Source organism: Tachysurus fulvidraco, chromosome 2 (assembly GCF_022655615.1).
Source record: "Tachysurus fulvidraco isolate hzauxx_2018 chromosome 2, HZAU_PFXX_2.0, whole genome shotgun sequence".
Lineage (NCBI taxonomy): Eukaryota > Metazoa > Chordata > Actinopteri > Siluriformes > Bagridae > Tachysurus > Tachysurus fulvidraco.
The window spans coordinates 17,969,661-17,997,530 of NC_062519.1; the positions used below are offsets into that span (position 1 = coordinate 17,969,661).

Sequence of the window (27,870 nt, forward strand, 5' to 3'; positions counted from 1 at the left end):
GAGAGAGAGAGAGACCCCTCGTGGACACAGGTGGTAAAAGCGGCTCCCGCCCCGAACCGGGTCTCTTTCTGACTTTCTGCAGAGGAAGCAGTGAGATTTTTAAAGTGCGTATTACAGTATGTCAGGTCAGTGTGTATCTGCTACACAGCGAGCGATCTGCAGATGTCGGTTATAGAGACAGACAGACAGACAGACATACAGACAGACAGACAGACGGTATTAACCGGAAAGTGAGAAGAATCTGATCAGACATAAACGCAGAGATGGGAAACCTTCCGAAAGCCTGGACGCTGAAAAATGAAGAAATAAGGATTTCACATAACGCATCTGGTCTGTAACACAGCAAGCTTTAATGTGATTAGTCTTCTGCTCGCAGATGATCATTAATAAAAGGAAATAAAGTCGGGATTAAGAAGCGCGCGCGTCCGTATGTATCTGACCCTCAAGTCGCCTTCAGCAAACTCTTTACTGCACTGATCTAATGATGAGCGTTATAATGCCTGGCATGTGTTATAGCATTGTGTTTAGGATATTTGTAAAGGCAAATCTAATGAAAATTATGTTATAACAATAACATTATTATTATTATTATTATTATTATTATTATTATTATTATTATTATTATTATGATGATGATGATGATGCTACGATTTAAAACTGCGCGTATCTTAAAACATCCTTTTAGACTTAAGACATCAACACAATGACGTCATAGACATCTATTTTACACTCATATTCACACACACACACACACACACACACACACACACACACACACACACACACACACACACACACAAGTATTTACAGTTTACACATCACGCACGGGTGTATAGAATTTTGTGCGTGCACAAGGTCGAGAATGCCGGATTGCGTCAGTGTCGGTGGTCGTTACTGCAGGTGCTTGGTGACGGCGCACGAGCTCGGACCTGATCAGCGCTTATAACTGTTATAACGGGACACCGGAAATGGACGGGGCGGCAGCGAGCCACTCCACCGAGCCGCATGTGTTAAAGCCGGACTCTAAAGCTACCAACCGAAAAGACAGCCGCGGTGACACGGAGCCTGCCGCAGCACGAGGAGGGGCGAGCGAGCTGAGCGCGAGCCTCCAGCAGCAACCGACAGATTGCCGGAATTCGTCCAGGCGCAGGTTCATCCGCACCAACCTGTGGTTCTCGGAGTCGGAGGATCACGGTTTGGAGACGCCGGAATGCGGCGACAGCATCAGCACCGGGTTCATCCGTCCTGTCGCGAACGCGCGCAGAAATCGGTACCGAAAGAGCTCGAGCGCAGGGAATCCGGTAAGGACCGAAAGCCGCACCGATGCACAGGGACAGAAAAGCGAGGCCGAGCAAAAGGAAGAACCTGCTACAGCGAGCACTGCCGGTAAGGACGAGCACGGGCACACGGAGGAGGAAGAGGATGAAGAAGAGGAAGCCGGGATGACGGCAGTCAGCACTTCTCCCAGTGGCCGCTTCCTCAAGTTCGACGTGGAGCTCGGGAGAGGCTCGTTTAAGACCGTGTATAAGGGCCTGGACACAGAGACATGGGTGGAGGTGGCGTGGTGTGAACTTCAGGTGAGATCACAATCAAAACTACTTTAACCTCAAAAAGTCGTCTATAACATCAGATGACAAAAAAAAAGACAGAAAGGAAAAACCCTGATTTATCTATCTATCTATCTATCTATCTATCTATCTATCTATCTATCTATCTATCTATCTATCTATTTATTTATTTATTTAAAAAAATACAGTAAATTTAGCAGTAAAGTAAATACAAGCACCGATTATGGATCAAACACAAGGAAAAAATATTTTTGCATGCAATTTACATTTACATTAGATTTTTAAAACTGAAGAAACAAAAAAAGAAAAACAAGTTGAACGTTTTTGCTTTTCTGTCAACTTGTTTTGGAAAAGAGATCAGATTAAATACTACATTTTGTACTGAAGGGTCCATTTGGTACACAGGCCTGTAGTTAGGCACCAAGTCCTGAGCCGTTATTCTGTGCAGTAAATAATATATCAGCATGTTTAATATCCCAATTTATTTATTTTGTCCTGTAGTGTAAACATTCTCTCTGCATTATAGGTGTCTCTATCGTGTCCCAAAGCTTTTACAGTCATTTTACAGAATAAATGTAGACCTGTGTGTACAGCAGTCAAAAACTAGCCTTTTTGTGCACGAAAAGCAAAGTTCGTGATGCAGCGTATGAAGAAGTCTGGAGATGTCATTTTGATCCAGCAGCGATGTGATAAACGTTCTGTCCAATGGCGTTTAAGCGTTTTAGTGACGATGGTAATTCAGACCCAATCCGAGTCGAATAGTTCTTATAAATACTGATATCACTGATAGCTGTGGGCTATTTTTACCCCAGGACACTCAGTGAAGCACACAGCATGCATATCATCTTGCTAAGACTCTAAAATATAAGACTTCCCATCAATCCCTGAATATTTAGATCTTCTTACATCTCGTAACATCCACGTAGAGCTGTTGTTTAATTGTAGGGTGAGGAATCGAGTCGGTCGACGTGCCGTGAGACAGGCAGCGTGTTTCTCTGATCACGTTATCTCATGCGGCGGCTGCTTCGGCTGAGGTCAAGGGAAATTCACCATTTTGTTCTAGAGCAACAAAAAACCCCATGTGACTGTATGCTAATGAGGGCCAATTAGATTTCCCCAATGCCATCCACCCCAGTTAGCTTTAATTTCTTGTTATCAGCGCTAGCATGATTCTGTAGGACCCAGAGCACAGGGTGTTGGACATCGAGTGGATTTACAGTACTGTCTTTTACACAAAATCTCTACAGAGTCACACAGAACGTTACTGACAGTGGAGCGACGACTAGAGCGACACCTAAACACAACTGTTCCATTATTTTGCTTTTTTTTTTTAAAATAAAAGCCTGTGATAAAGAAATACATTGTTTATTCCAGTTATGGTGCAGATGTTGGAAAATCTCACCTCCTTTAACAATGTTAATTTCATTTATTTATTATTAATGTTTGCATTTACGTGTATACGAGCCTACTGTATAACTGAAACATGAGACTGCACTGATTGGCCAGTGAATCTCTGTTTAGGGGTGGGGTTTAGGAAAGGGTTAAGAAATGTGAGAAATGTAAAGCCATGAAATTTAGAAATGCGATGCTAGTCAGATTTTCCAGCGTGTAACATGCCCAATACGGGGCAATTAGCATTTATAGCGAACGTCATCTAGAGCGTGTTTGTGTGTGTGTTTGCTGTAAGTTCTGGGGTATTGATCTGTATATTAGCCTCCTGAGAGGAATACTGAGTGTTTCCACAGATACAGACTCCTCTGGAGGGAGAGAAAAGAGAAGGGGTTGACACACACACACACACACACAGACAGTTAGAGAGAAACAGAAGGGAGGAGGCATCCAGTGTGTAAATAATAGTGTGCTGCAACACAGCCGTGCTACTGTCCATCTCTGAGTCCTGTTTAAATCCAATAATTCATAACACACAGCTTTATCCAGCTGAACGCCTCGACTCTCTTTTACACACACAGTGAATTTCTAAACTCATTTTATTACCAATCTATACTACAGTATTATTAGCCGAGATGAGTTGGACTGTTTGTCCCTGTATAACCCGAGGTATATGGATGCGGAGGAAGACTCGGGTGGCAGGGGAAATTTCAGAAGACCCAAAAGGGCCGGCACAGCTTTTAACATAAAGCTCACACCTTTCCGCTGCATTCCAAATGAAGATCATGCTCTCTGTATGTGTGTGTGTGTGTGTGTGTGTGTTAGCTCTGCCAGCTATCCCACTGAACTCTCAGAGTCACGGCAGTAATAAACACAGGTGAGAATCATCATACGTTACCTAACCCATGCCCCCTCTGCCACAGTCCTGATCCTGGAAGGTAGGATGACTTAGCAAGTTAGATTCTCTAGAGCAGCACTGAATTACCCCAATGCACCGTGTGTTGCTTTAAAACTAATCTCTTGTATTATGCCTAAAGAGAATGATTAGCTCTGAGATTTGTCCATCTTGAAACTAGAGCCAGTTTATATATCTAGCTGACATCAGGTGCATGATGGGAATGTAGTTTACTCAGGTTTGCTTACACATGCCAACCATGTGGCTTTGTTTGCAGCAGGTTTTTGTTTTTTTTGAGCTGTGAGAAACAAACTGAGCCAAAACTGTAGTGCTATAGAAAACTCCACGTGTTCTGTGTTTAAATAGCACCAGCTGAGAGTCTTGCAAAATTTATGGATTCTTTTTACTCACGTTCGGTGAAGTTTCTACTGTATATCCTCAGTTTTCTGTATTTCTGATCACTAAATGAAAGAGTTTCATGAGAACTTTTTCAGTCCTACACACCCTTCGACTAACCTGTTTTTCATTTAATTGTGTTCGGAATAAAAACAAACCAAAAGAGCACACAAACCATCACACAACAGAAATGAATGATTTTGTGTACTGCAGTGATGGTGACATAGTGGTGTGTGGTGATTAGACTACAGTATTATATTGTCTACTTAACTATAACAGTAGTACACAGACCTACACAGTGGTTTTGTGTGAGACACACTACAGGCTAAAGAGAATTGTGTATATTTTAAACATGAATAACTAACATTTCCTTTATTCCACTTGTCTGGAGTCTTTGGTGATTGGATTAGAATTGACGTCTCTGTGTATGCGTGTGCGTGTGCGTGTGTACGGATAGATCTGATTTAATTGTCTGCTTTGGTTCAAAAGATTTCATACCACGTGACCAACTTGAAAGCCCAGGACTTGCAGACATGCTGGATAAAGCTCACTGCAGAGAAAATATGCTGACTTAAGCTCCCGGATCTGGAATGAGAGTTAGAGAGAATGTGTGTGTGTGTGTGTGTGTGAGAGAGAGAGAGAGAGAGAGAGAGAGAGAGAGAGTGTGTGTGTGTGTGAGAGAGAGAGAGAGAGAGAGAGAGGATAGAGGGGATAGGAGGAGTGGTGTGTGTGTGTGTGTTTGTGTGTTGGACCGAGAGCAGAGCGAGCGAGAGGAGATAGCGAGATGAGCTGCTAGATATAGACGAAGAGACATAGCGAGAGAGAGAGTGTGTGAGAGAGAGAGAGACTGAGAATGAGAGAGACAGAGACAGAGAGAGTTAGTTCATGTACATAATGTACTTTAGTGGATGAAGTTTATTATTTGCAAGCAGAAGCTCCCGGATCTGGAATGAGAGTTAGAGAGAATGTGTGTGTGTGTGTGTGTGTGTGTGTGTGTGTGTGTGTGTGTGTGTGAGAGAGAGAGAGAGAGAGAGAGAGAGAGAGAGAGAGAGAGAGAGAGAATGTGTGTGTGAGAGAGAGAGAAAGTGAGAATGAGAGAGAGAGAGAGTGTGTGAGAGAGAGTGTCAGAGAGAGAGAGTGTGAGAATGAGAGAGAGAGAGAAAGAGAGACAGAGAGAGTTATTTTATGTACATCATGTACTTTAGTGGATGAAGTTTATTATTTGTAAGCAGAGGCTCCTACCCTGTAACAGAGGCTCCTACCCTGTGACAGAGGTTCCTACCCTGTAACAGAGGCTCCTATCCCATGACAGAGGCTTCTACGCTGTAACAGAGGCTCCTACCCTGAGACAGAGGCTCCTACCCTGTGACAGAGGCTCCTACCCTGTGACAGAGGCTCCTACCCTTTAACAGAGGCTCCTACCCTGTAACAGAGGTTCCTACCCTGAGACAGGGGCTCCTACCCTGTGACAGAGGCTCCTACCCTTTAACAGAGGCTCCTACCCTGTAACAGAGGTTCCTACCCTGAGACAGAGGCTCCTACCCTGTGACAGAGGCTCCTACCCTGTAACAGAGGCTCCTACCCTGTAACAGAGGCTCCTACCCTGTGACAGAGGCTCCTACCCTGTGACAGAGGCTCCTACCCTGAGACAGAGGCTCCTACCCTGTGACAGAGGCTCCTACCCTGAGACAGAGGCTCCTACCCTGTGACAGAGGCTCCTACCCTGAGACAGAGGCTCCTACCCTGTGACAGAGGCTCCTACCCTTTGACAATGTTGTTATTGTATTCATCTAATTGGGATTCATTTGAGTTATTGCAGGTTTGGTTTCAGTAAACACACTCTGATTAGATATTCTGTATTTAGCCGTGTAATGTGCAATTTGCAATCCTGGTTTGGGTTTAATCACCGCCAATTCAAATTCCATCCACCTATTCTAGTCATTTGGAGGTGTGGAGAGGTGAGAATTTAACTGCCTGTAGTGAACCGTGTCTATTATCTGAACAGTGTGGGGATACAGGGGTGGCAAGGGGGCAGCAGCACATCAGACTTGAAGTAATATGCAGAGACATTTTAGGTGAGCAGACACACCACAGTTATAAGACCTCTGATGTAGACAGAGCATCATGTACCAGTGCAGCTCGAGGCACACGGTGTCCTACACCAGGAAGCTGTAAGTAAAGGTAGCACATCACCGAGGTACATTTAATGCACTATGACTTACGTGTAACTACTGGGTTATAGTACTGCATTAATACACTGCATGTGATATAACCGAGAACTTATTGCGAGGTATTGCATATGGTGTTGAGAATTAAAGCATCCATTATTTAAACCAGAGAATTATGAACCATTACACATGCACATGTCCATGGGAGCCTTGATTTCGAAGTTCTTTGTTTGTTGGCTATCTATTGTATGTCGAACATTAAACTATATAAATGATCTAGCCTTGTGGGGGTGGTACTGTGGCTTAGTGGTTAGCATGTTCGCCTCACACCTCCAGGGTTGGGGGTTCGATTCCCGCCTCCGCCTTGTGTGTGTTTGCATGTTCTCCCCATGCCTCGAGGGTTTCCTCCGGGTACTCCGGTTTCCTCCCCCGGTCCAAAGACATGCATGGTAGGTTGATTGGAATCTCTGGAAAATTGTCCGGAGTGTGTGAGTGTGTGAGTGAATGAGAGTGTGTGTGTGTGTGTGAGCCCTGTGATGGGTTGGCACTCCGTCCAGGGTGTATCCTGCCTCAATGCCCGATTACGCCTGAGATAGGCACAGGCTCCCCGTGGCCAGAGAAGTTCGGATAAGCGGTAGAAAATGAATGAATGAATGAATGAATGAATGAATGAATGAATGAATGAATGTTAGCCTGGTTCTATTAGACCTTCTTTCCCCTTTCTAGGTGAAAAAAAATCAAATTGTAAGAGATGTGTGTATTTAATAAGACTAATGCTGGTCCAGTGAGAGTGCAGATGGAGATGTTTAACACAGAGTCATCTCCTCCTGCGGCAGTAGAGGACACATACCAACATATTGATCGATAATGAAGTCTCTCACTCCTTCTCACCAGATAGACATAGACAGGATATCATCCACAGATAAATATGGAATTCAGAGCCATGTTTAATAAACTATTGTACAGCTATTTTAAAGCTTAATGGTATAATTTGACAAAGACAGGTTTGTGGAATTTATGCATAAACATGACGAGTTTGTACACGTGTTTAAAAGGACATGGTTAACCATATAACTCATGACCATTTTTTTTCTCCAGTATAATTGCAGCTATAAAACATTGTAATAAGCTTGCATTTGTTTATTCATTTATAATGCAGCAGTTTCTCCTCACAGAGCCCCCACAAATTTATAGCGGTTTTTACAGGGTTATTGCAGTTATTGTGCCACATCAATCACTCCTTCTCTCTTTCCGTTCATGTCTCAGGACCGCAAGCTATCTAAATTGGACCGTCAGAGGTTTAAGGAGGAGGCGGAGATGCTGAAGGGCCTCCAGCACCCCAACATTGTCCGTTTCTATGATTTTTGGGAGTGTCCTGTCAAAGGAAAGAAGTGCATTGTCTTGGTTACTGAACTAATGACTTCAGGCACTTTAAAAACGTGAGTGTCAGAGAGCTGAACAATATATATGTAATATAATGATATATAAATGCTCTAGATTGTTTAATTACACTTATCGTGTGCGTTGTGGAGAACATATTGTGTTAGGAGAACAGTAAGTGACATCGTTAATCATTAATTATGTAAAACAAGACCCAACTATAGTGTTTCAGCAAAGTAACCTATATCACACAGAAGTACAGACACTTGTTTAAAGATTTCTGTTCATTTTTGACTAGTTAATTTATTTCTGATCGTATTGCGATGTAGCATCTGATACGTCTGAGGGATGTTAATACTAAGAGAATTTTAGTTGTTTAAAGATCTAAAAGCTGTCTGATTTCACTGAAATGTAATGGTATGGGTAAAAGGTTGGGACGGAATGTTACAAGGCCAACCGTCTTGAACAGCCCCATTCACTGATATTTTTTTCCCCACTAAAGCATTCACTTAATTTTTGGCCAGAAAAACACCACTGGTTTCTGATCGGGAGCATGACTAGCACTTCTACGTGGTGAATTCAAGATATGATATCGCTGTCTGCTGCAGGTACTTGAAGCGTTTCAAGGTGATGAAGCCGAAGGTGCTGCGTAGCTGGTGCCGGCAGATCCTCAAGGGTCTTCACTTTCTGCACACTCGCACACCTCCCATTATCCACCGAGACTTGAAGTGCGACAACATCTTCATCACAGGCCCCACAGGCTCAGTTAAGATTGGGGATCTGGGCCTGGCCACACTCAAGAGGGCCTCCTTTGCCACAAGTGTCATTGGTAATGATCTTCTAGGCCTTTATGTCATAATACAGACCAATAATACCAATATTGTATACATTTCTTCACTAGGCATTTTTCTTCTCTATTATCTTTCCCCTGGAAGTATTTTTTCAGCCTAAGAAATTAAATGAAAGGATTATTTGTGCCTTTTTTAGGTACTCCAGAATTCATGGCTCCTGAGATGTATGAAGAGCACTACGATGAGGCTGTAGACGTCTATGCCTTTGGCATGTGCATGCTGGAGATGGCCACGTCCGAGTATCCGTACTCCGAGTGCCAGAACGCTGCTCAGATCTACCGCAAAGTCACCAGTGTGAGTTGCATTAGCTGAATATCCAAATCTGGTTCATAACCAGTCGGCTTGCCTGAATTCTGCATTCCCTTCAACTCAGTGCTTGTATTCGGTTGCACTGTTTTGCAGCATTTTTAGAAGACACTGATTTGAAATGTCAAGACACCAGAGACAGCGTTCACTGTACTTTTCTATCTATTAAGTATATCTGTTCGTAAAGCATCCGATTTTTTTAGATGGCAGCACCGATAGGTTTTCTGTACAGGTGTTTGTCTGAGCAGATAAACTGACTCATTGCACGATTCTGTATTATCGTTATGTCTAAGAAATTATATGTGCTAAAGATTAGAAACATTGATATAGATCAACAATAATTCAAATAAAATAATAAGTGAATTAATAAATAAATAAGAATTAAGTAAATATGAGTTCCCTGTTGTAATGCTTCCTGCACAGGGTGTCAAGCCAGCCAGTTACAGTAAGGTCACCGTCCCAGAGATTAAAGAGATCATAGGGGAATGTATCCGCTATCACTGGGAAGAGAGGTGAGAGTTCACATGAACATGTTTAGCCTAGCCTAGCCTAGCCTAGCCTAATGATAAACCTGTGATTGATGGACAAATTGGTAAAAAAAAAAAAAAAACTTTTTAATTTGATCAGAGCACAAAAACCAAATCGGGGATTTTTGTATTTAATGCTGTAATTGTGTTTGTAGCCATAGTTGTATGTGTGTAATTGGATTAAACATGTCACATTGTCAAGTGTGATAGACAAATGCAGGTCTACATCAGTATCAAGTTGCCACTTATTGCTTGTTAAAATAAAACCTTATAGGTATATTGGATTTCTGAAGAAAAAGTTAAAGATCCGATAGCATCACTCTTCTCTTTCCCCAGATACTCCATCAAGGACCTGCTGAATCATGCCTTCTTTGCAGAGGACACTGGCGTCAGGGTAGAACTCGCAGAGGAAGACGATGGAAAGAAAACGTCGATCGCACTCAGGCTTTGGGTGGAGGACCAGAAAAAGTTGAAAGGGAAGTACAAGGACAGCGGTGCAATCGAGTTCACCTTTGACCTCAACAAAGAGGTGCCAGAGGCAGTTGCGCAAGAAATGGTAAGCATATTTCTTCCTTAATTTAAGGTTCTTTTTTTTTTTAACCCTCTGGGGTCTGAGGGTATTTTTGGGCCTGGAGAAGTTTTGACATACCCTGATATTTGTGCTTGTTTCAGTTGCTTATGAAGATATAAATGGCTAAAGTCTAATATCACTGTAATCAGCACAAACTGGACTACAATAATATGTGAGCAGCATGTATGTGCATGATTGTGTTTTTGAGAAAACAATGTTTATGCGTGGTTAGTGAAAAATGAAACATTATAAATCACTTCAATAAGGCCATAAAACACATACAGAACATTGGTTCACAGGACTTTTGAGAACTGGATCTTGTATCCTAGTGTTTTTGCTTCAAAATTATGTGAAAATCATCTTGTTTACTCGCTCACAGAAAACAATATATTGATTTAAATTTTCTAAGACACTTTTTGTCATATGCGAGTAGGCGTCAACTATCATGCATATTAATGTTATTCACACCTGAGAAGACAAAGGCCCGCATAATGAGCTGCATAATGAGCCTTTCAGGTAAGTGTGTGACTGAGAGAGGAGTTACAAGAATGTGGAGATTACAAGAAGAAGGAGTTAAAAGAATGTGAAGACAAAATAAATGTGTATATTTTGTGTTTGTAGTTTATTTAGAATATTTAACTAGTGCAAACAGTGCCAGACAAGAGATAAGTACTAAAAAAAATCCTAAAATCCACATAAAGTGCATGTGTGCCAGACAAGAGACCGAGCAAACAGACACTATACTACAAGACAAATGCTTAAAATAAATAATAAAGTAACAATATGTATACAAGTAACAATATTGTATATGACAATACAATATGGCTCTGTTAAAATCTTTAATGGAATCTTTTTTAATCTTTAATGGAATCTGTTAAAACTTGGTGCTTCTTACAGCATTGTTTGGGGGCGTTGATCTTGTTTGCATAGACCGCGTCAGGTAATTTCCATATGAATGGCGCGCTCGCGGTAGGTGGGATCACATTAGCGCTAATGAGGTCAAGCCAGAAAAACTGTACCTCTCTTTACTTACATACAGATTACACAAAAAGACAATATTTGCTTTCGATTTTAATTACATCATTTAAAAGTAGACATTTCAGGCTTTCATTAGACATATGTATCATGTTCATGTGATAAGTATTGGCGGAGTTATCAGTTCATATTTGTAACGTGTTTCAGGAAGATGGTCAAGGACACAGAGATGTCTGAATGCACACCCTGGTTATTTTCTTTATTTTCCAAAAGCACAGCTTTTTGTTGTTATTATGAAGGCAGTCAAATAAAAGTAGACACTTCACAGTTTCAAATGATGTATTACATGTATGTTTATGATTATGAATGACGGAGGAGTGAAGGAGTATTTTAAGTGGATTTCACGTTGAAGAGGAAAAAAGTGCCAAAAACGCTCCAGCGCGCCTGTCGACCCCAGAGGGTTAATAAAACAACCCTGTAAAACCCTAAAAATGCTGTTTCCTCCCCCTTCAGGTTGACTCAGGTTTTTTCCTGGAGACTGACATGAAGATTGTTGGCAAGTCAATCCGGGACCGTGTAGCACTCATAAAGTGGCGTAGGGAGAGGACCATCTCGAGGGGCAAGGACGAGACTGAAAAGGTCACTAAGGACCATGAACAGAATGTGCCTCAGGATCCCTCTCTTAAGTTGACACAGAGTACCATGCCCGATGCTCGAACAGAGCCTGGGGATCACGACAGTGAGTCAGTCAACCTCTCTAGCGGTCCCACCAGTTCAACTACATGTGAGCAACTGCTATGAATAGCAATAGTCTTTCTCCTGATCTCTACTGACTTGACAATCAGGCAAATCTTTAATGTTGACACAAGCATTTTATCACAAAACTTATTACTTTAAGAAAACCGATCAGCATATATTACGTCTCCGTTGTTTGAAAGCCAATGTTGACCAAAACAAACACGCCCCTAACCCAAATGGGTCCCACCCCTGTATCGATAGTTCCGCCCACACATAGATACGTAACCCAGGCAACTAACGGACAGAAATGTGTCTTTATCATAGCTGAAGGGAAGAACAATACGATTGTAGATAAACAAACAGGCAAAAATGACACACAAGCATAATCATGTAAAGGACAAAGGCATATATTAGTTCTGTGTAACAAAGCAAAACCAACGTTACTCACCTATTGAGAAGGAAAAAATGGCTCGGCATCTTAAGTAAAGTCGGCCACGTATTCACAGATTGTAGTTACAGCATTTAGCTCAGGAGTTATTGACTCGGGAAACTCCAAAATGTGAATATGTGGCCAACTTCCTGCTCCTTCAGTTCTCTCCAGCGCTGGAAAGCTGATCCTATATTAACACGTCCTACTTCTTGCCTTATCGTAAGTCTTTCTTTGCTTTCTTTCTTTGTTTTTATCCTCCATGTCAATGTTAAAACCGCTTTCTGCTAATGTCACACATGCGCACTGAACACTCTCTCCGCCCATATTGACAAGCCCCGCCTGTTTCTGCTCATTGGCTACACGTTTGTTTTGTTTTTTGTTTAGTTTGTCAGCCCAACGCAGTTTTCTGAAGCATTTCTCAAACAACGGAGACCCCACCTTTAAAACTAATTCTGGATTTTTTCACCAAGGTGTATTACTAAGTGCTACAATGAATTAATGAAGTTTCTTATTCACTTACGTTGGGAAAGAATTTTTAAACAGGTCTCAAAATGTTATCCTCAAGTTTTACGTAGTCAAATAGTCGGCAGTAGAGTCATTACTGAACCTTTAAACGACCGTTCACCCACAGTCGATTTGTCCAGGCATGCAATAACTATACTGATATAGATATACTGTATGCTTATATTTTCAGATTAAAACTGCACCTAAGTGTTATTTTGTAATACTTTGTTTATCATTTATTTTTCCATTAATATCTGCAGCAGACAGCATTGCATGCCCTGCAGCAGTCTCAGATGCTTTGAGCAACCAGCAAAGCATAATTTACCAGTCCTCATCAGAGCCCTTCACCACTTCCCAGAAGGTCCTCAGTCCACCATCACAGCTCCTTTCTGAGTTACTTCATATGACTCAACCACAACTAACAACTCAGCTTCATCAGGAGGTCCAAAACCAGATCGCTGCTCACCTGCATTCAACACAACAATTACCTATGGCACAGTATAAGCAAGAGATCATACAACTAGTGGATCCACAGGATCCCACTCCCCAACTGCAACAGCCCATTGCCCAGTTACATCAAGAAGTCCAACAGCAACCTACTATACATCTCCACCATGGAGAACAGCAAAAGCAACCTGCTTGCCAGTTACTCCAGGGGATCCAGCCACAAGTTATGCAGCAAACCCCCACAGTGCAGCATCAACATGTGTCCCATCAGCAACCTTCAGCACAGTGCCATCAGGAGACTCAATCACAAACCGTAGCACAACTATATCAAGGAACTTTTCAGCAACCCACTACTTCAATACATCAAGGGGCCTTCCTGCAGCCCTCTGTACAGATCAAGCAGAGCCTTTACCAGCAGCCACATCCAGTAAGTATGTATGTCTTATCTTTTACTGACTGCTCAGACATGTCAATTCCAGGATTTCCATTAGAATCTAAAGAGCTTGATTGACACTAGATGTGGCAGAACCTCTGTTTTCAACATAACGCAGAGGAGAACTCATTGGCACACTCATTCAAAGCCACTACCAGAGCCAGTCTGCAGCTGCCCAAAACCAGAAGAATCATACAGAGAGCCAGTAAAACAATCACTTTCTACTAGTGCATTTAAAGTATCTGAGTCTCACAAGAATACCTGAATACGTGAAAAAGTTTCATCAACTGAAGTTAAACCATTTCCTTCTGGATGCAACCCCCAGAATCATTCAGTCAGTCCTAACGCACATATACATGCCAATAACTCTGCACATAGACACTCCCTTGCTCCATGTTGTCCACATTATTGCCAAGCTGGTCTTGCTTTGTTGGTCACTGCAGGGAGGAACAGAAGATCCCTTGATCAAACTCCCTCTTCCTGTCACTCACCAATCCACCAAAACCAACCTCTTATTTCTGGTTTACAACATTGTGTTTGGTTCACTCAGGGCAACCTACCTCAATCACATCTATCCATCAGATCACAGCCTCCCCAAGTTACATGACTACATCTTCTTACAGTAGATCTCTGCCCTCCCAGGAATCTTTGGAGCCCTCGTCAGACAGTACAATTTGCAATGTAAATCAGTTCTTCATCTTCTGAGCATACAAACCACTCTTGTTCTTGACAGGTCCCACTTCTAAAATCTGACATTTCCATGGACATATTGAGCCCCTCACTATCATCCAAGTTTCCTCCCTATACTCAGAACATGTCCTCATCTAGTGATCTGAGGTTACAACTTAGCCCCACCCTCTTTAGGCCTGCCCCTATTTCCTATGGCTGCGCAGTTCTTTCCAGCAAGGATTCTTTCTAAACTTAATCTAAGTCTACATCGCATAATCAGTCACCATACCAGCTCCCTCGTTCTGATGGAAAGAACTGCAAGGCAGGCAAGCAGTATCCATAGAGATGAAACCAAATGTAATCCACTAGTTAATGACATTCAAAGCGTAGGACCATCACCCAGTACACAACACAAGACACCTGACACACCATTGTATGTGCTTGGAAACATAGATGGACATGATTTTATGGTATGTCAGGAAATGGACACACTCCTGTGCAGGGTTTTTTTTACCTTTAATACCTCCACATTTAGCACTCCTTTTCTTGGCCAAGCTCAAGGCCCCGCCCATTTTAATGTTCCAGAATGTTTCAGACTTGCTGTGGCTCTGCATTTTCACCTCTAAAAAGTTTACTGATCCCCAAAGCGTATTATTCTTATTAATTGGGTGTAAAAGGGTAAATTACCTTCACAACATTATTTTTACGACTCTAAAGTGCATGACGTCTCAGGAGAATTTTTCTTGTTTATCAAGACGCGATAAAAAAAAAATACGAAATTGTCAAACATAGTGCAGAAGCCTGAAATTGGTGGCACTGCAAATTACCCTCCTAACCATTCTTCTCAGAAACTTCCCTTGAGTACCATCTCAACTCACTGCTCCAAGTACTAGAGTTTAACCCTGTTGTCCTTTTAGCTTTCATCTAGCTAGAGCTGCAGCTATTAATTACTTTTATAAGAGAGAACGGGGGGCATAGAAGCCTTTATTATCGCCACATATACATTACAGCACAGTGGAATTCTTTTTTCTTCACATACCCCAACTCCGGAGGTTGGGGTCAGAGTGCAGGGGCAGCTATGATACAGCGCCCCTGGAGCAGGGAGGGTTGAGGGCCTTGCTCAAGGGCCCAGCAGTGGCAGCTTGGCTGTGCTGGGCCTTGAAGCCCCATGCGCCGATCAACAACCCAGAGCCTTAACCAGTTGAGCCACCACTGCCCCATATGACGTAAACATAAACAATGCTAATCACACAACTTACTAATGTAGTGTTACTTAAACCTATAATTAAAAAAAATGCAATGTCTAAAATGTATAATTGCTGATAATATTTTATTAAATTGTGTTTATCCTTCTGCTAAACTGCTTCAGCATCAGACTATATCAGCCCCGGCAACCCCTGCACCACAAGGACAGGAGGTGAGATTACATTGCTGGGATGAATTTAATAATCTGTTTCCACCTTACAACTGCACAGATCATTCTGACTAAACGTATGTTATTTCTGTGTTGTGGTGTCCATGACAAGTAACATTATCTTTCTTTTCATGGTGTAGTGGCTTCTTATTTTAATTTAGCTTGTTCTTTTTTGTGTTTTTATTTCTCTTAGTTTCACCTCTATCTCCATCCTGCAGCTTTCCTGTCCCAGGTAGATCTATGTAGATCATCTTGTTGTTAAGCTTTCAGTCATTGGCAAATGGATCATCGCATAAATTGTCACCTACTGTACATCTTCAATCCCCAAAATACTTAGCTATCCTGATGGGACTTACATTGGCATCAACTACCATGACCTTGATTAAGTTGTTGGAGATAGATACTTGCATGTTAAATGAGTGCTTATTTCCAAAATGCTAACATTGATAATCAATGAACGGTAGTAGAATTCTGTTTTTTTCCATTGCTGTCCATGTTGGCACTTATGGAAGAAGAGTTCCTTTAAAACGAGTAGTTGTGGTCGGTCATTATTAAGAGTCACAAGCTGATCACCATGAACCTAATTTCACAGAACTCATCTCAGTCTGTCTTTTGTAGACATTAGCAAATCTACAGCCAGTTATGGAGTCAACATCTGATGGACAGACCCATCCTCAGAATCTGCATCATCCTATGCTCAGCACCGCACCGCAGTCTCAGCCACAGCAACCCTTACTTCAGCCTCTTCAGATTTCGGCTCAAGTATGTAACTTGTTCTTAACCATTAGGTGAATCTTTGGATAATAGTTTATGTAAATCACATTGCTTTTGCTTCCTCAGTTCTCTTCACCTTACTCCGTTATGTCAACAATGGGCACTCCTGCCAGAAGTGAGGCAGTTACAATTTCTTCCATGCCATACAACACCCCCTACCCTAATAGTGCTCCTCCAGTACCTCCATCTTACTACTCTCCCAGTCCGGTCCATGTCCCACTACCTCTTGCAGGTACACAGAACATGCCCTCCATACCAGGAGCAGGTACACCCCAAACCCCAGTGTCTGCTCCTCTGGGAACAATCCTGGGTATAGCTCTTTCTCCTTCCCTTATACCACCACTACAGCAGGTGTATCCTTCTGCTCTTCCACCAGAGGCCTCTCTCCTTCAACCCCAACCCACCCTGTCATCTATGCCCATTTCTCATACATTGCAGCAGCCACCGTCCGCCTTTCCTCCACAAGAGCCCTGCATCTCTGCACCACCTGCACAGGTTCGCACTATGTTATAGGTCTCTAAGAGAACGCAAAACGAATGTAAATCAGTGTATGACTATTCATATACAACAATCAAGTACAGGAATAGCCACAGCAGCAGAAGATAACGTTGTACCACTCTTTTTCTAAATAGGATGAAACTCTGGTACATGCACATGCAGAAACATCACACATCAAGGTTCTTCCACACAGAGAGGAACCTGAGCAAGAATTTACTGCGGCCACTTTTGGTCAGTGTTGTCATTTTATATGGTATACAAACATGCTCCATATGTTTTATTAAGTATTATTTTTTATTATCTGCAGGTGAAAGTTGCACTCAACCAAGCAATACTCAGCAGATCCAGGAGACAGCATCTGTGTTTATTACTGCATCTGACCCAAGCCATGAGGTAAAATCAATTACTGTCCCATTGAAAGAGATGCATACGGTCAGCACGCTGACATCAAACTGCACCATTAAGATGGAATAAATAAAGTGTAGAGATAAGACATTTTTGTGTTTACCTCGTAGGATCCAGTACCGTTGCCGCTCCCCATCTATACATGTGACAGGTAGCTGTCTTTAAACCGCTCTGTTTGTAGGTTTTTTCTTACAGTGGTTATTTGGATGAAAGTCCAGATGGTGAAGCTTGTGGGTGTTCTCAGTTTAAATTCAGATGCAGCTTCGGGTAAAGAGATGAGTGATAGCTATGATGGAACCATGACTGGAGGGAAAGGTGATGGGAAACCCCGAAAACACCATCGTAAGTCTGCTCGTACCCGCTCACGACAAGAGAAGACCAGCAAACCCAAACTCAGCATTCTCAACGTGAGCGTATTATATTTACCAGTCTTTCGTAGCATATTTATGCCCTCTGCTTACTGTATGCTCCCTGTTTCATCCCCTTTTGTCACTAGGTTTGTGATACAGGTGATAAAATGGTGGAATGCCAGCTAGACACCCATAACCACAAAATGGTGACATTCAAGTTTGATTTGGATGGTGACGCACCAGAGGAAATAGCAACTTATATGGTCAGGGGATTGGTTTAAATTTGTTGTGCATGTAGCCAATGGATATCACTTGATATTTGTTTTATTGCTGTACCAGAAGTACAAAGTGTGTTATCTTCTAGGTGGACAATGGCTTCATTCTGCCCATGGAGAAAGAGATCTTTATTGATCAGCTAAAAGACATCGTGGACAAGGCTGAGGACATGTTGAGTGAGGAGGCAGAGGGGGAGAGACCAAGTGCACTGAGGGATACGACACTTCAAGGCAGCTGCCCTGGAGGAACGGGGGATGAGGTGAGGAGATACGCGAAAGGTGAAAGTCTGAATTGTTTAAGCAAAACTCTATTGTTTAAAACTGAGAAGATAAATATGGAAGTTAATAATTAATAATCCGATTTTTTTGTCTGAGGTTATGCAGAATTTGAAAGGACTGAAGGATGCCACCCCTCAGCCTGTCTATCAGCAGAATGGTAAATGTTGTTTACACTACAGTATATAAAAACAGGGCTTCTGGGCATAATCATTTTCCCACCTGTAACTAATAGGAAACGGGGACACGGTGGCTTAGTCGGTAGCACGTTCGCCTCACACCTCCAGGGTTGGGGGTTCGATTCCCGCCTCCGCCTTGTGTGTGTGGAGTTTGCATGTTCTCCCCGTGTCTCGGGGGTTTCCTCCGGGTACTCCGGTTTCCTCCCCCGGTCCAAAGACATGCATGGTAGGTTGATTGGCATCTCTGGAAAATTGTCCGTAGTGTGCGATTGTGTGAGTGAATGAGAGTGTGTGTCCTGTGATGGGTTGGCACTCCATCCAGGGTGTATCCTGCCTCAAAGCCCGATGACGCCTGAGATAGGCACAGGCTTCCCGTGACCCGAGAAGTTCAGATAAGCGGTAGAAAATGAATGAATGAATGAAATATGAGAAGACATTTTTGATTTATTATTTTTTTTATAAGCTGAGGGTCAAAGTCTTCACTTAGTAGCTCTAGATGCCAGTTATTTTAATATCAGGGTCTAATTTTGGTTTGACCCTGCAGTGCTTCATACCGGTAAGAGATGGTTCATAATCTGCCCTGTGGATGAGCCGAGCGTTAGCCAGGACGTGTCCTCAGAGGGCGCGACGGCTACACCACATACAAGCGGACTGAGCGATGGCACTGGTCCAAGTCAGGCTGCTGACAGCAGCACAGCACAGCCAGTGGAGCACTGCACTGCACCGGCGTCTACAGGTAATGTCTATGTTGTCTTTTTAACTCCAACTGACCCTGAAACGTGTGAAAACTACAGCACTTTTAAATAATGGATTCTGATGGATAGAATGTTGCTGATTAATTTCCTCTGAGGTTTTGACAGTTAAATAAGTACTGTTCTAAAGTTAACATGTAAAAACCATTATTATACTATTACAGTGTATTATTACTCTTTATTATTTTTAAGATTCAACAGGTTATGCCACTGCTCCTCCATCTGGTGGCAGTGATGCTCATGGATTCAGTCCACTGTCTCTAAATACCGTGGACCCTTTATCCTTGGTTCCACTCTCTGCCAACCTGCCGGCACAGTCTTGCAGTGGCTCAATTACACCAATCCATGCTGCCCAGCAGGTTGTAGATCTGGCTTGTGCTGCAACCAGAGCTGAAGACCTGCCCTGCTGCCCGCTAGTTATGCCATTAGCACTGGATATGGCTACGAGTCCTCAGCGCTCCTCACCAGCGACCCCTCCCCTCATGCAAGACACTCATAGCATTGTTTTGCAGCAGCCATTTGCATCTGTGGGTGGTGCCAAGCCCCCATCAATGCCCCAGAGCCCTGCCACCTCACAGCACCATCATGCTCCGAACGAATCCGACGGGGAAGGTCGGGCTCGGGTGGGGTTTGTAGACAGCACCATCAAGACACTGGATGAGAAGTTGAGAAATCTACTGTATCAGGAATATGTGCCCATGTACCCATCCGGCTGTGCAGCAGAGACTCCAGGATCAGGCACTGAGTATGTGCAGTCTCCACCTGGACCAGAGAGCGCAGGAGGGGGATCGGGTAACAACACGCCCCAAATCATCGGAGACGGACGCATCAGAACTGGGGAGCAACTGGTTAGTTTATATAGATAAATAAATTGAATAATTTTTTTTTATTTAGCTGAAATTTGAATTGTTTATAAATTCTTGTTTCTTCCATCATAGTCACAAGCATGTTATCTAATTTATTTTCATTTAAACCATAATGAAGCATACATAATGCCTACATAAGGGATCCTGTATAAAAGGACAAAAAATGGACAAATACAAAAGGAAAGGATTCTTAAAGCTTTCCTCTTCCTGATGTTCAACTGAAATAATTTTTTAATTTCTTGCTTACAGCCACAGATTCCAGAGCGAGTAGACAGTCTTAGCACGCGCAGTGACTCTGCTGTTGCTGGTATGACAAATCATTTTAACCTATTCTATACTACATACAGTTGACAGTATGGAACAGGGAGTTCTCCATCATACCGAATTTGAATTTGAAAATGTGTTCGTTGACGTATATTAAATTATAAGACCCAATCATTTTGTGACCAGAATTGTCTTTAGTTACAGTGTCAAAGAAACCGATAATGCCTCACTCCACGTCCTGCTCAAGCTCCAGGAGTCGCTATAAGGTATTGGTTTAAAGCAATAAATTTGAGAGCTATCTTCATATGCTTTAATATAATCTCAGAAACTGTCATTCAGATGACAGCTGGTGCTCCTGACTTCCTTTCTGGGACCCGGAGGAAGCAGCGGAGTTGGAGCAGCACGGCTTCTCCAGCACACCCTGGTGCCTGTTATGGGGAGCGCAGCGTTTACGCTGAGCCAAATGCGACCTTCAGTACAGGGGACAATGTCTCCATAGGCAAGAAGCACAGCAGCAGGAATTCAGCTCCTCCTGATTTCTGCCTGGACCCTCTGTCCTCCCTCAGCGAGCCCAGCTCCCTTCCGCAGGCACGTACATCTGTCTCAGCAGATGTCCACACTTTATTCATGTCTTCTGACTCAGGGGCAGAGAGCAGCCCAGCCAAAATGGTGCCTCCTACACCATCTCGTTCAGAGAGGAGAGGAAGCGACCTCATGAGGAGGGCAGTGGCCTTCTTGAGGCGCTCGGGCCGCAGCAGCAGTGTGCAGAGCTCTGACTCCCCCAGTAGACATGGTGGAACCTATGGCTCATACATGAGCAGTGATAATGACTCTGAGATGGAGGACTTAGACGTTAAAAGTGAACTGCACAGACTGCGGGAAAAGTGAGTATCATGTCTGTGATTCAATGTGTGACTGAAAAAGTGCTAATATTACATTAGTTTTTAGTGGTTTTTAGTAACAGTTTAGCATCTGTGCATACAGTATATTATTACATTGTGTACTGTTCGATCTGAACTCTTTTTTTAGACACATGAAGGAGATTTCAGAGCTGCAGGCTCACCAGCGTGGGGAAATTGAGCTGTTGTATCGAAGGCTTGGTAAAGCACCGCCTCCTGGCCTCATTCCCACATCAACAGTGCCCCCTGCTGGACGCAGACGCAGAGCCAGCAAGCATAAACTCAGAGCAAGCAAACTGCTCAGCCCTCTGGTCCAGCAGATCAGAAGTGTCACCAAAACGAGTGACAGCAGCAAACCCGGTGATTCTCCCTTGCTTTTACTGTATCTTTTTGCTGAGGCGAAGTTCTAACCATGTTTGTTTTTTTGAGATCAGCTCAAGTCTGATTCAACTGATCAGTAGTTCTTGAGGATGAACAAAAATAATAATGGCTTATTTACTGGCATCTACTAAAACACACTGAAATGTAAACAAATCATGAACAACAAACCACAAATATGTACCTACATATTATTTCAGGGCTTCCCAAATATTTCCCTTTCATTTATATACAAAATGCTAACAATGGTAATTAACGAGCTTTTGATTTTGCTGTTTAACTTGTTCCTATATCAGCTGAGCCTGCTGTGAGTGTGAACGGCTCTCCGGCCAGGGCCTCGGAGGGGTTTGCTATCCGGTCTCGTTCAGGGACCGACACTTTACCCAGTTCTGAACCAGTCCAGACCCAGCAACCCTGCTCCCTCAAGGCTTCAGTGTCATCTGACAATGTCTGTTCTGGACTGCAGGGAGAGGGAGCAGGAGTGCACAGACAGCCAGGACCGGGTGAGCATCCTTAAAAAACAAACAGCATATAATTTAATGATGTTTTGGTGTGTCTCTGCAGAAATACTTTTTCTCACACAGGTCTCCTTTTTTCCTTCCTTTCTTCCTATGTCCAGGCTGGTCTCCTTATCACCCAGCGACCGAGAGGGTCACTTACAAATCCAGCAGTAAACCTCGTGCTAGATTCCTGAGTGGGCCTGTTTCTCTCTCCATCTGTTTGTATCTCTCTCTCACCAAACCAAGTCACTCAGCAATCCTCTGTTCCACTTTCTGTTGTACCTGCATTATTTCCCTTTCCATACAGCAGTACAATCTGTTTATTTCTTTCCTTTTTATTTTGTCTTTGTTAAAAATATTATATGGATTAATTGAAGAACATGACCCATTAAAGGTGGGGTCTCTGATTTTTGAAAGCCAATGTTGACATATAAAATCACCAAAACAAACAAATCCCTAACCCAAATGGGTCCCACCCCTGTATCGATAGCTCCGCCCACACACACACACGTAACCCAGGCAAATAATGGAAAGAAATGTGTCTTTATCATAGCTGAAGGGAAGAACAATACAATTGTAGATAAACAAACAAGCAAAAATGACACACAAGCATAATCATGTAAAGGACAAAGGCATATATTAGTTCTGTGTAACAAAGCAAAACCAACGTTACTCACCTATCGAGAAGGAAAAAAGCGCCTCGGCGTCTTAAGTAAAGTCGGCCACATATCCACAGGTCGGAGTTTCCCGAGTCAATAACTCGTGAGCTAAACGCTGTTACTACACAAAACGCGGTTGTAGCTGCCTCTCTACATTACTACGATAGAAAAGAGGTGTTATTTGTGTAGTAACAGCGTTTAGCTCAGGAGTTATTGACTCGGGAAACTCCAACCTGTGAATATGTGGCCAACTTCCTGCTCCTTCAGTTCTCTCCAGCGCTGGAAAGCTGATCCTATATTAACACGTCCTACTTCTTGCCTTATCGTAAGTCTTTCTTCTCTTTCTTTCTTTGTATTTATCCTCCATGTCGATGTTAAAACCTCTTTCTGCTAACGTCACACATGCTCACTGAACACTCTCTCCGCCGCATATTGACAAGCCCCGCCCCTTTCTGCTCATTGGCTACACGTTTGTTTTGATTTTTGTTTTGATTTTTGCTTATTATTCGGCCCGACTCAGTTTTCTGAAGCATTTCTCAAAAATCGGAGACCCTGCCTTTAATTGGTTTTGAAATTTCCTCTCTTCCCACATGGCATGTAGCATGCTTGCTGCTCTTAATCAATGATTGTTGTCTTTACATTTAACCTGTTCATTTTTGCACACGTGTCTAATGAGATTTATTAGAGCTTAAAACTGATCAAACCTGAACACTGACAGTGATCTTTCCCCTGCAGGGTCGACACTGAAACGTCTCTGCCTGGGTAAAGAACGTGGAAACAGTAACTATCCCTATTTTTGCCTGAATTTCTGATGAAAATTGTTTACTGTTTTATTTAAACTTTACTGAAAGATCCTGCTAACAACCTGCTAAGTGGTGCGACTGATTTTGCTCCACCGGGAAATTGGTCTGTAAATTAATTTAGGCGTCTATGATTTTCTAGGGCCTGCAGGTCCGCCTGGGGCGTGTAATCATCCCCAGGTGCCCCCAGGTTCAACTCCCTCACCACGCCACCCAGCAATGGGGCTAGCACAAGCACAAAGCAACAACAGCAACAACAACAATGACCTGTGTCCTGAGGAGCTACAGAAGCTGTTGGGCACATGGAGTCCCAAACAGCCTTGTTTGTTCACCCGCTCTTTCCACCTGAGAGCACAGAGAGCCACCAGAGCTAGAACCAGGAGTGCAGAAGGGGTAAGAACAGACCTGCTCAAAACAAGGTTTATAATAATACCAACATGTGAATGTAGCAGCAATACAATGTTAAATACATCACAGAATTATTAACAACTGATACTATTTTAAGAGCTGTATGCTATTAGCTAACAATGTCCACAAAATGCTAAATCATTAGTGCTAATCTAAAAACTTCCTGTTCACAGTGCGCACAATTCGTACGGTAACGATCTGCAAAAACTATTGCGTTACACACTCACCATTGCCTCTGCAGTGACGTTCCACCCGGATCGACTGACCCGTTGTTGTGGGTTATTGTCTGTGTGACAGTACATCAATATTCACGGTCGCTGACACTATCACATGCAGCCTTTCTCAAACCAAATGTCATACAAATGTTAATCAATGGATTGTTTTATGTGAATGAATGAACAGGATGGTTTTCACAACAATGTTGTAACAAAGAATATAGGGCAGTACACTACTGTGTTGTGATAAATCTTAGTAAAAATAATTAAAGTATTATTCCTTACAATACTATAACCAAAATAAAGTATTAAGCCTTGCAAAATATTACAATTGGTGTCATAAGTAGGCGAGGTTGTAGGCCCCAGATGTATAAGTTTTAAGGTAATATATGACTAACATATAAATGGCCACACCTGAGTTAAAGCGTAAACAAGAAAAGAAGTTTATTGTTATCATAAACTTAGTAAAAATAACCAGACTCGGTGCTGTCAGGCCTCGTCAGTCTGAGCTCTCTGATCAACAATGTGTGAGGAAGTGAAGGTCGAAAGTTCAGCTGAAACAGGCCTCATGTAAGGAGTAGGGCGAGACAGCTGAATCAGCTAGACGGATCTGCTGACTCTGAGATTGAGGGCTTAAGGGGAACCTGACCTTTAGTGGAACTAGAGAAACCAAGGCTTAAAATATGCATATGCGTGCAAGCCCAGTCTGGACATGGACAGACTGAGATCATAACATAATGTTCAGCTCATAGGTTTAATAAGCTTAAGGAGTCAACATAGAACTCCACTTAAATACAAAGCAACATTATAGCAGCAAGGGCTTAGCAAAAACAGCAATACAACATAACCAATACAATCAAGAACTTTTATCATAACTCATAAAAAATAACATATAATCGATCAATTGTATAATCAGTAGAAATCATATACAGTATAGAATAGCGAATTTACTCATTGTAGCTGTAAAAGAGGATCGATACACAAGACTTCTGTGTTACGGAAGATCGAGTGGCAAATAACTCAAGAATAAGAAGAGACAAGAAGATCTCTGGAGCACATTTTTAACAGCGAACCATATCTTTTAATAACAATGCAGAAGTAAGTCGGGAAAAACAACAGGGCAGACTTTGTCTTTCTGATCAATTAAAAGGGCAGACTTACTTGTTTTTCTGGGAAATGAGGGGAAGTCTTATTGTGTATTCTGCAAAGTAAGGGGAATTTTGAAAGGAGGAATTACCTGAATGTATAGAAGGAACCTAAAGGTGCCAGGGTATATATTGAGGAGATTTCCTGGGGAGGGGGCTCTTGCTTGCTTGCTTTTTTGTGTTCAAACTCTTTGGGTTGCAGGGGGATGCTCGCGTGGGTTTTTTTCATTTGGTTGCTTTTGACTTAGAAAGTTTTTCTTGAGCCCAATGGAATTGTTGGCTGATTGGCTGCAATAAAGAAGTTTTCTCATTCTCATCCAGGTTTGGAGAGTCTTCTCATTGTTTTATTTGTGTCGATTATAGTGTTAACAGTAAAGTTTAGTTTAAATAAATAGTTAATTTAAATAGTTAATATTCAATATTCGGCTAAAAGTCTGAAAATGCGGTTCCGACTCCTGTCTCCTGTCCCGTCCTGGAAACCTACCTCACTTCTTCCTTCAACAATCTCCACAGACAAAACCACAAAAAAAGCACTCATGTTTTTTGTTTTTTTTCCCCTAGGTACTTCCAGGCTCAGCAGCAGTTACATCATTGCTTTCTCTATCATGGCCCAGGATTAATTCTCACACCTCTGAGATGACAGAGCCCTTGCTGTCCCTACAGGATGGGTTGTCTGTCCACGACAACCATTTTGCTGAATTTCTAGGTACCTCGGTGTACGTTACTCACTGGCCTGCACAGAGTACGGGTCCTGATCAGGGAGGATTTATGTTCTCCACTGTGGCTTCATCCTGGACCAGACGCTCATCTCCACTAGAGCCTTCGCTATCTCGAAACAGGACTCCTAGGCTTACGTCCCCCATGCTGTAGAATCAGTGAATATTCTTTAAAGAGTCATTACAGTATGGTATCTTGTATGACTTTAGCAGTATCTCTTAAAGCATGCACCACCTTACGTATATCTTTCTGGCCCGTACTTTGTAAATATCGACGCTAATGATATGTGTATGAACATTAGCCAAATAGCAGAGTAAGAATATGTCCAGGATTTATCTATAATGTATTTTTTACATATATTGCTCATATCATCCTCAACAATACACAGACACTGTATAAGCACATTGAAATTTATCTTTGTTCATTAAATTTAGCGCATTCGCTGCCTCACTGTGACACATCGAGAGCATCGAGACACATCGAGTCCTTCAGTAATGCTAAGTGCATACAATACCAAGGATTCTGGTCTAGTTCATATGTTAATTAGAAATGACTTGTCACTTGACACAGAGAAAGCTTTGGACTGACTGATAATTGAAGGTGGAGTTTACACAAGTGCCTCCAACAGCAGTTTTGAAGCCACTGGAAACGGCAAATTAATTAAGAAAACCGAAGGCGTATCGAGAGTATGTTACAAAAGTGTAAAAAAAAAAAAGGTTATTTTCCATGTAAAACAATTCAGGAATATGTACACTGTGCTCAGTACATGCAAAATTATTAACAAATAATTAACCCAAACATTTGTCTCATTTTCATTTCATAAGCAAGAATCTGTGATGGATCAAAGAACGTTTTAAATCACGTTGATGTTAGACAAGAGAACGTACCAGATAGCAGACTTCTCACAGGAAAATACACACAAATACACACACAGCTAACACACACACACACACACACACACACACACACACACACACACACACACACACACACACACACACACTGAGACGTTTGCTAGTCATCTCGGTTTGGGGTCTGGTGCTATGTTCTGTACCTCTCACTGAATGAGGTGATGAGTTTAAATGTCTAGCACACGGAGTTAAAAGCTTCAAAGCTAAAGGAACAAAATAGAGAAGTGTGCAAGAGTGTGAAAGGTGATGTACTGTATCTATTAATATGTATCTACACTGACATAGGAGACAGATTATCTCTGCACACTACATCTAATAGGACACTGTGTTAATGCAAAGTATGGACCTTGTGTGTGTGTGTGTGTGTGTGTGTGTGTGTGTGTGTGTGTGTGTGTGTGTTCAGTCTTGACATGCTTTTTGTTTTCTATCCGAATAGAAATAATGGTCATATTATCTATCATCAGCTTTGTGTAAAACATGCCTTACTCTACACAATCACTCAAAAACTGTTTACTTGTAAATGTATAATAATACATTTATTAATAAAAAGTTCCATAATACAATAATGTGAAAGAAGTAAACACATGTATAATTGTACAGTGTATAGTTAATAGGCAATAATTTTAACCAGCTTTTTCATATTTTCCGCTGTTGTATCTTAGCTATGCAAAAAATGTCCACCAACTTAACGCGTTACTGCCGTGAGATTCTTCGCTTGTACTTTGCTTGCACTAAAACTCTACTGTGCTCATCATGTCCTGTTCTTCCTGTGTTTACAGACTATGGCTAAGTCTGAACACTGTACACAAGAGTAAAGATATTCGATCTTTATAAATGTTTACCTGTAATTCTTTTCTGTAATTTAGACTGAAGACCAAGAAGTGTATGTTAATGAGATCCATTAAATAAATACTGCAAATACTGAAATGACAGAAACT

The 27,870-nt window shown here is 42.2% G+C and overlaps 1 protein-coding gene across 4 annotated transcripts; it reads left to right on the plus strand.

Moving 5' to 3' along the window:
• Positions 1-44: 44 nt before the first annotated feature.
• wnk2 (WNK lysine deficient protein kinase 2) lies at positions 45-27,859 on the plus strand. 4 transcript variants are annotated; one of them, XM_047805926.1, is made up of 31 exons: positions 45-1,577; positions 7,683-7,855; positions 8,405-8,625; positions 8,784-8,941; positions 9,377-9,465; positions 9,817-10,036; positions 11,540-11,810; positions 12,959-13,572; positions 15,617-15,664; positions 15,855-15,893; positions 16,280-16,423; positions 16,502-16,667; positions 16,812-16,930; positions 17,068-17,164; positions 17,241-17,326; positions 17,449-17,489; positions 17,583-17,745; positions 17,835-17,951; positions 18,053-18,223; positions 18,339-18,399; positions 18,963-19,154; positions 19,363-20,018; positions 20,286-20,343; positions 20,499-20,566; positions 20,640-21,184; positions 21,330-21,559; positions 21,874-22,080; positions 22,197-22,295; positions 23,472-23,516; positions 23,661-23,929; positions 25,866-27,859. In XM_047805926.1, exons 1-31 carry the CDS (start codon positions 969-971, stop codon positions 26,172-26,174), a joined length of 6,285 nt encoding a protein of 2,094 aa, XP_047661882.1. In that variant the 5' UTR covers positions 45-968; the 3' UTR covers positions 26,175-27,859. The 4 variants fall into 4 exon arrangements, with proteins under 4 accessions (XP_047661882.1, XP_047661871.1, XP_047661874.1 ...); XM_047805915.1 differs by having other exon boundaries at positions 16,502-16,930; XM_047805918.1 differs by lacking the exon at positions 15,855-15,893 and having other exon boundaries at positions 16,502-16,930.
• The last annotated feature ends 11 nt before the right edge of the window (positions 27,860-27,870 follow it).